The sequence below is a fragment of the Solanum dulcamara genome, chromosome 8 (assembly GCF_947179165.1).
Source record: "Solanum dulcamara chromosome 8, daSolDulc1.2, whole genome shotgun sequence".
In the NCBI taxonomy this organism is placed as follows: domain Eukaryota; kingdom Viridiplantae; phylum Streptophyta; class Magnoliopsida; order Solanales; family Solanaceae; genus Solanum; species Solanum dulcamara.
This window is the reverse complement of record NC_077244.1, coordinates 68,154,575-68,163,721: the sequence shown is the minus strand read 5'-3', so window position 1 is coordinate 68,163,721 and position 9,147 is coordinate 68,154,575. Positions and strand designations below refer to the sequence as shown.

General features: G+C 28.3%; 1 protein-coding gene across 1 annotated transcript; it reads right to left on the bottom strand.

Moving 5' to 3' along the window:
- Positions 1–7,022: 7,022 nt before the first annotated feature.
- Positions 7,023–8,707, bottom strand: LOC129900241 (FCS-Like Zinc finger 2-like). The gene is made up of 2 exons (XM_055975168.1): positions 8,336–8,707; positions 7,023–7,409 (listed from the first exon to the last, which is right to left on the bottom strand). The coding sequence occupies exons 1-2, from the start codon at positions 8,599–8,601 to the stop codon at positions 7,214–7,216; spliced, it is 462 nt and encodes a 153-aa protein (XP_055831143.1). The 5' UTR covers positions 8,602–8,707; the 3' UTR covers positions 7,023–7,213.
- Positions 8,708–9,147: the final 440 nt, after the last annotated feature.

Sequence of the window (9,147 nt, the reverse complement as noted above, 5' to 3'; positions counted from 1 at the left end):
AGATTAGAGCCCAAATTGGGAAGATAAAGAGCCGAATTTCTTGCATTTGCTATAATAAGCAAAGTGTTATTATATTTTGTAATAAAACTACCTATAAAAGTCTTAAAAATAGGTTTCTCGTGATTTTTTAAAATAATTAATTATATTTTATCGATTTGAACTAACATATTTACTCCAAATTAGCCCATCTTCTAGAGGGTTAAATAGAAAAATCAAAAATGGACAAAGTTAATATGTAGAGAGCAATAGGGGCCTTTGGGTAGTGACTCCCAGTCTTGGGGACTTATCATGGACCATACCAACAATATTGGACCATCTATAGAGCATATATAGCCATATAGGGTTACTCATCATCATGGACTATACCAAAAAAATTGAATTGAACCCTATATAAAGCATAGGGCCAACTTGTTAGCAAAAGCAGTTTAAGTAAAGGAAAACTTACATAAATATATAATATTAAAAAAATATTTATTATTTATAGCAATAATTTTTTTTTCACTGAACACTTATAATACATTTATAATACAGTTTTAATATATATTGCAGAGAACTATTTATAAAACATATATAATACAAGTTTTATAGATGGATAATACATTTATCACATATTTTAATAGACTTATAATACATTATGTCAGTTTCTTACTACACAAACATAATATATATTTTAAAACACTTATAATACATTTATATTGTATGCATAATTCACTTTTAATACAAGTGTATATTTATCATAATATTGCTATAAATAGTAATAAATAAAAAATATCGCTAAAATCAGTAATTAATTTTTAAAAATCACTCAATTAAGTAATTTTTCCTAATTCATTCTTTGAGTAAAGAGGAGAAAAAGGCTTATTGGGCCTTAAAGAGTGTTTACCATTCAACAAGTACAAACAAAAAGAGAGAGAAAACTAAAGGCCTAAAATTGATCTCTTCAACATTCACATATTCTTTCCTTCTTCAATTGGTTCGAAAAGCCAAAGCAAACTTGTGTACCCTCTTTGATTTCTCCTTTCATGGAAGCAGTAACCAGAAATTAGCAGTGTTTTCCGAAAAGGGTCTCAGAGAAATAGAGAAAAAAAAGAAACAATCAGACTTTTTTTTTTTGTGAAGAAGAGTGGCTATTTGATACAAGTGTATATTTATCATAATATTACTATGTATTGCTATAAATTGTAATAAATAAAAAAAATCGCTAAAATCAGTAATTAATTTTTAAAAAACACTCAATTAAGTAAGTTTTCTTAAGTAAATTAGTGTCCTAAAGCTAAAATCAAATGAAGGCTTTAAACTTAAATTGTTAATAACTTTTATATAACTGGATTTTTTAATATATTTTTTTCAATTGATAATATAATTATTCTTATTCTAAATTATGAGCCCGTTTGGATGAGCTTAAAAAAAGTAACTTTTATGTATGGAGTTCTTTTAGAACTTTAAAGTGCTGAAAGTTATTTTTATAAATAAGCAGTTAAATGTTTGGATAAAAGTGCTTAAATGAGGAAAATTATGTGAATTTTAGGATTAAAAGAATAAAAAGGGTAGTTTGGAAATTTAGTTAAAATATAAGGGATATAAAAGTAATTTCCATGGTCAAAGAAAATGACTTTAAGCACTTAAAAAAAAAGTTAGGAATCCTAACTTTTCATTTTTGACTGACTTTAAGAACTTTCTGGCTTAAAGTTAGCATTAGGCAAACACATCCAAAAGCTGAAAAGGGGCTTTAAGTTGGTTTCCAAATGGGCTCTATCTTTCATGAGACATACTTCAAATATGTCAAGTTTCTTCTATTTATTCTTTTATTTTATATAAAAACCTTACTTTTCTACAAATAGTATTCAATTTTATTTAAAAAATAATAATTTATAATCTATTATTGTTAAAAAATGAAGCCCCTCAAATTTGGGGCTTAAGGCACATTTCTTTTTTTTAGCACTATTGAGCTGCCCTGATTCCCAGAGTTAGCTTTATGATTGGTTATGTAAAGATATGAGAATATGAGAGATTTTGATGATAGTACAAATCAATATATATCATTGAAAAGAAGACCACAAAGTGAAGGAAACCTAGTGCGACATGGAAACTCGGCAAACCAACGACGGCAAGGAGACGTTGCTAGGAAAGAATTACAAAATGAGACAATAAAGGAATCCTTGTCCAAAAAGGATTCTAATATACAAACCCAGTTGAAAGAGAAGTAGATTCTTCCTATATGCCTATATAAAGCAAAGCTGCGCAATAAAAGAAATTACCTTTTTGCAATAATCAAATATCGACAATACACATAGCAAGGAGGAGAAGAACTCGACTTAGGCAAGCTATGGCAACTACGTGTGCAAACGGTTAGGTTAAGGAGAGTTCTTGATTTGAAAATTGTTACTGAGTTGTAATAGTTTCTAGGATTTGTTTTAGAATTTAGAGTGTTGAGAGTTTGTGACAAGAAACTAGTTTGTCTTCTTGCGTAGATACTATTAAGTGAGGTACTAGAGTTGGGTGCTTAGATTGCTAAGTTATAATCTGAAACTTTGCTCTTGTTATAAAGTTGAAGCTGAAAAGGCCTACGACCTGTAGGGCGTGAGATTTTTTTCCCTTGAGCAAGTAAATTTTTACACGATAAATACTTGTCGCTGTGGTTATCGTCTTTTCAAGAATCAGGTTCTTAGATTTTTTCGGAATATTTGGTCCACTACCTACTATAGGATGGTTTGAAGCCCAATAATTGTGGATATAAGTTGTGCTTTTGGTTTCGAAATAATTTTTTTTTTCGTTTTTTAAGTATTAAAGATCGAGACATGTTATAAATAATGATAATAGATATTAAGAACAAAGGAAGAGAAAGAGTATCAAAGAAGGAGGAGTAATAGGACAAAGAAAGGGACAGAGAAGTAACATTTCTATTGATGTGTGTTTTTAGCGTTGCAGTAAGTAATGCCTTTTTAGAGGCACAAATTTCCTTGGAGATGTTATTATGCTACACTAAAATGGACAACCACTTGTTTATAGTAAGATAAAAAAATTGTTATTGGACTATACATACATTATTACTAGCAATTCACATGGCATTATCAACTGATATTTAATTTTTATATTAACAATTTTTTAAAATTTAATTATTATTCTCTTTTGAGGTACATTTATTTCTATTACAACCTATAATCTAATTTATCATGAAATCACATATTATTCCCTTTATCTCCTTCCTCATCCAATTCCTCATCTTTCTCCTTCTTCGGCGAATAAAAACAACGAATAACAACCATCACAATTCTTCTTTTTTGTTCTCACCTCCACACCACTACCAAATATACCAAACAACACAATAACTAAATCGAAAAATCATCAAATTTCAATAAAAAAATAAGAGCTCCATGAAAATTGACGATGTCTAGTCTCTATTCTCCTTTCTCTTTTACGTTAATTTTTATCTTATTTCTCAATTTATTACTATTAGAACCAAAAAGGATTGTAATTTCTATTTTTGTTGCTTAAGTAGAAGTGTAGAACATAAAATCGGTGGTGTTGCCTAATCTGAATGGAACTTTGATGGTGTTTGTTGCTCCGGTGAGCATCATGAAAATCAATGTTTAGATCTGATCGAAGAACTTTCACCGGCATTCAGATCTGCTGGAGGTGTTTGGACCCAAACAATGGAAAAAGGGAGTTTGGTGGGTGCGGGTGAACTGTGTGGTGATTTATTCTGGGATTGACTTGAGCTACTAATAGTCTGATGCTGGTGAATCACCGAAGAAGAAGAGGTGCATTTTTGAAAAATTGTATTACAATTGTATTAAAATGTATTAATTATAAACGATAGTTGTAATATAATTTGAATTCAATATTATACATTATTATGAATTCGATTATTGTTATTTCACAAATATAATATATTTCTAAAAATGTAAAATTAATTTAAATTGTATTGAAATTTTGAAGTTCAGACGTAATTTTTATAAAATATTTGTATTTAAAATATTTTAGTTCTATATTCACTCGTGCATTGAAACATGCTTATAAAATGTATTATATATTGAATTCAAAATGTATTATAATTATTTTTTATTTATTTATTTATTAAAATATATTATTATATTAAAAATATATTAGTTATATATTCATCATGTGCATTAAAAAATGCTTATAATATATATAAAGTATTGAATTCAAAATGTATTACACTTGTAGTTTATATTTTTTTTATTAATGATGTCAACAAAAAGCTTTCATATTTTTATATTTTCTTAAAAAAAAATGAAATGTTAGTGTTTACATGTTAGAATAATTGAAATTGTAGAGAGAGAAAGATAGAAGAAAAGAGAAGGAGAGGGACAGAGAGAAAGAAACAAAGAGAAGCGTGTATTTATTCTTTTTTTGTTATTTAGGGTAGAAAAGGACAAATCGTTCTCGTAAGGATAAAATTTGTTCTAAAACTCGTAATTAATGCTATATAGTATTATTTAAGTAATTGGGCCTGTAAATATTGAATAAGAATCTACACACTAGAATATTACTAACAGTGAATTTTGATCAAAAAATTAAAATTTATGATTTTAAACATGTCATAATATTTGTATTGTTATAAATGTAAAAAATTAATTACCTTAAAATTTAGTTCTAAAATCAGCTATATGTGCACTTGCCCCAATTTCACTTCTCGAGGAGCTTCGAATATCAACCGGAAAAAGAAGTTAAACTGTACTGTTCCAAAGTATACTTTTTTTTTTTGGGTGAAAATTCAATGCCTACACAACAGATCGGAGATTTATACAAATACTAGGGTGCTTGTGATTGCTTTAATTAATGTGGTATATGTTGGTGTGCTTGTTTCAATGGTGTTGAAAAAACAGAAATTAACCTAAAAAGGGACAATAATATACGCAAGGTTTCAGAAAATATCAAATCAATATTAATCTATTAATATTTCCTTCTGCTATCACTAGATTGAAACAAAAACTGGTAGCCAAATCCCAAAAAAATAAAAATTGTCTATAAAAGTTTGAAAATTTGCTTAATAGTGAGGAGCTCAGTATCACCTGGTTGATCATCATCTCCTTCATCGTCGTCATCATCTTTTTTATCATCTTTTTTGGAAGAAGAAAACTTTAGCAATGATCTAATTTTCCTCTTCAATTGGTAAGTCTCACAATCCATTCCCATATGGCAATGATCTTCACACCTAACACAAAAAAGTGTCCAACATTTTGGACATGCTCTAATCAAAAATCCCTTCTTGTCATCGATCAAATAACCTGTACAGTCCAAAAAAGGACATTCAATTATGTAACACGAAGCCAAAGCCTTAGCTTCACGAGCCGTAGCGCGCCATTGATTCCTAAATTCACTCGGCACGAAATAATCATTTATCACAATTTTTTCTTTGCAATCGGATACTGGACATTTTACCTCCGTTAGATTTTCTTTGATCCGATCGCGCACATAATTAATTATGCATTCTTCGCAGTAGACGTGCCTGCACCCGCCCCGTTTCATTGTATCATCGGATACGGGTCTCGGTTCGTTACATATAGTACAATATACGCATGAAGGTTCACCTTTTTCATGCGTGCTGTTTTGAAGGTTGATCCTTCCGTTAGTTTTAACTAACTGACACGACATATCTACTCCTTTCTTCTTAATATCAGTTTTACGTGAATTATTGTAAAGTGGTGTCGAGTTGTGAAGGACTTTTTGTAACTGCATATCACTATCTTCATCACTATCACCACCATTGGTAACGTCATGCATATTACTATCGTCATCACTACCACCATTGTTAACGTCGTTAGTGACATCTAACGGAGCCCAGCGGTGGCGGCGGGAAGCCATTCTGTTTGCAGAAAACGGAAAACGCAAAAAGCTAATTTTTCGTAAGTTATAATTTGATATATAGAGAGATTTTTGTTGTGTTTTTTTTTTCCTTCCCTTTTCCTTGTCTATTTCGATTTCCTTATAAAATTAAGGTTTCACTGTGTTTTTATTTAGTTTGGAGACCTTTGTTCGTTAGGGTTTGTGGTATTCTGGTTCGATTAGGATTGATTTTTGATTAAAATTAAAATTAACAAATTAATTTAATTATTTTTTTAATCATTAAAATTAAATTAAATCAAATATAATTCATATTCATCAGTTTAATGGTTATCGGTTTGATTTATTTATTTAAAGAAATTTAATGCTATTTCTCTTTTTTTATTTTCTTTCCTCTACAATTAGAAAATATTTTTTCACTGTTTTTCAACTCATAATTCGTTATTAAATTTTTATTATGGTGGCTATAATTTTTTGTGATTGTGAAGAAAATATCTTAAAATCTATAATTTTTAATCAATTGAATAAAGTTGATATAAGCAAAAATTAGGTTGATATCATAGTAATTCTTAAAAAAAATGAGTTTGGATTTATGACTTTGTTTTAATAAATGAGTTTAATGTGTAAAGTTCATTAGCCTATTAGAGATAAATAAAATTTCTCTTGAAAAAGTATATAGTGTATTTATAATTATTTTACAAAAATTAATATATGGTTATAATTATAAAATTTGTGTATATAATTTATCAATTTGGTTTGAAATTTTTTTTGAATTTATTTTTAATAATGTTAAACCAAATTAAATATTATCAATTTTCCAAAATTTCAAATAAATCAAACAAAAATTAAAATTTGGAACTTTTGGGATTTTTTTTCTCCCACTTTGAACTCAATCTAATTCCTTCTTTAAAAGTGCTAATTAAGTTAATTCAATTACTAGAGGAAGGAAAAGAACCATATTTACTTCTTCATTTATTCTATTCTTAAAAGAATTCAACTAAGAGTTAAATATCCAAAAATGAAAGGTTGAAACTATCGTACGTAATCAACACAATTAATTCATGACGCATCAATATGTATCTCACTCTACATCAATATGAATTGGCATAATTTAATATTTTTTTACTTAATATCTATTTGTAATAAAAATATATATTAAGAACTCAATAAACAAACAAACAAAAATACAGAATTCAGAAACTTAAAAATCTAAATTCATCTCTAACAAGAAACTTCATCGCTAATTTATTGATCCCAAAATTGTTCATAGCTAGCAAAATTTAGTCACTAGTCCGTCATAAAATTGACACATTTTTCTATTTAGCTATAAAATTTCTAGTCCGTCATAAAATTGACACATTTTTCTATTTAGCTATAAAATTTCTCCATCACAAATTTCTATGGACTATGATAAGGTGAATGTAACTTCATTCTGCTGGTAATCCTCCGGCGGAACTGTACTTTGAGTACACCGGCCAGCCGGTCGACGTTGTCGGATTAAAGATATCAACATTTTTTTAGTAAAAGTCTCAATTTTTTTCAATTCATCAAGGTATATCTGCCTATTCCGGCAATCCACAGTGCAGAACCCTAGCTCACCCCTGCATTAGTTAATTAATTCAATCATAAATTAAATGCTCTAATTAATCATGATGTCTATCAAGATTTAACAATACTAAGTTTGGGTTTGACCATAAATTTTAGAATAAATTTTGAAAATTTTATTCTCAAATATTCTCAAGTTTTCAAAAAATGGAGTGAACACTTCCGTTCACAAAACTTTAATTTTTTTCCAAGTAAAATATTTGTCTAAACATAATTAACTTCAAGTTTCAATCACAACTTCAAAAACTCAATATATATATATATATATATATATATATATATATATTTTTTTTTATTTTTTTTTTAATTTTATTTTTTTCATTTTTCAAATTTCAACTTCAAAATTTATGACCAATAAAGGAGCTAACTTTGAGGAAAAATAAATGTGTCTCAATTTATGTCGCATTACCGAGCCAGTAGTGAAGTTGTAAATAGCTTTGCTAATTGTATGCAATGTTCATTCCACAGAGTTAACTGATTAATCACCTTTCACTCTAGTGGCTATATATGTCATTTTGTAAAAAGTTTAAGAATTAAGGAATGAGTTTCAAAATTTTTAATTTAAGACAAATTAATAGATGTGTAGTTAGAAATCATTTTGTTAGGTATAAAATAAAATTTCAAAATTAATTTTTTAAAAAAAATAGAAAAAACGACTAAAATGACATAAATTATGGCCAGATCTTTGCAATAACACAGATTTTGTGGGTGAGAGGATGCGTCACTTTTTTTTAATCATTTTTCCTTCTAAATACTCCCTACGTCCATATTTATTTGGCCACTATACTAATGAAAAAGTAAAAATGGTCGGAGAGAATATGAAAAATTATCATTATTTTTGTGCAACTAAAAAAGAATGTATCGTGTAAATTGAGACGCAAAATTAAGGAATAGTAATATAGGTGTAGAAGCTTATACGTACCTGTACATGTAAACTTCCTTGTGAAGGCTAAGAGGCTTATGGCAGAAGAAACAAGATTTGAGAAAGCAATTAGAGTACTGAAGAGCATTACTGCAAGAATATTGTTCTGAAAGATGATTCATAAGGAAGATTATGGATTTAATTTTTATAAATTTTAGAATATTATTGAAATCTTTTAAATGCTTCTGATGAGAAAGTGATGAAATGAAATCTCTTTGCTTGCTTTTAACTTCATGAAGCTCTTCTTTCAATTTTGTAAAGCCCATTTGACATATTTGTTTGCGATTGGGGAAAGGAGATCATATAAGGGCAAAAGAAGTGATGTACAACAAATTATTTGGGAAGTTACTCGGTATCTATGTTTCAAAATAAGTGTCGTTTTGTAAAAATCACGTTGACTAAAAAAATTACTAAAGTAATTCTTATTTTAAAATAGAGAAAGTAGAGAAAAAGACAAGACCTTCCATCGATTTTTAGGTCCCTTCTTCGTAAATGTTGATTAGCACCCATTGATGATGACAGATTCAAAATTTAAAATTTATGAATTTTTAATAATTTCAAATTAAAAAAGAAGAAGATCTTTTTATGGGCCGAATAATGGGAATGAAACCCTCATCCAAACGATCAGTAAAGCTTCAACGGATTCCTTGATTATTACTACAAGTGACTACTTTGTTGATGGATTCTCAACAAATATTTTACATATATTTAATATATTTCTTAATATAAATATATGATATGTGTAAAATTACTAAATTCACGAAAATTCGCACTCAATATCCTACACTATTCTTGTCCCTACATAAACACAC

Coding starts and splice junctions, on each gene's coding strand:
- LOC129900241 (XM_055975168.1), bottom strand. CDS start 8,601: ATGGGCTTTACAAAATTGAAAGAAGAGCTTCATGAAGTTAAAAGCAAG. Junction 7,410..8,335: donor AAGGAAGTTTACATGTACAG/GTACGTATAAGC, acceptor TAACTAATGCAG/GGGTGAGCTAGGGTTCTGCA.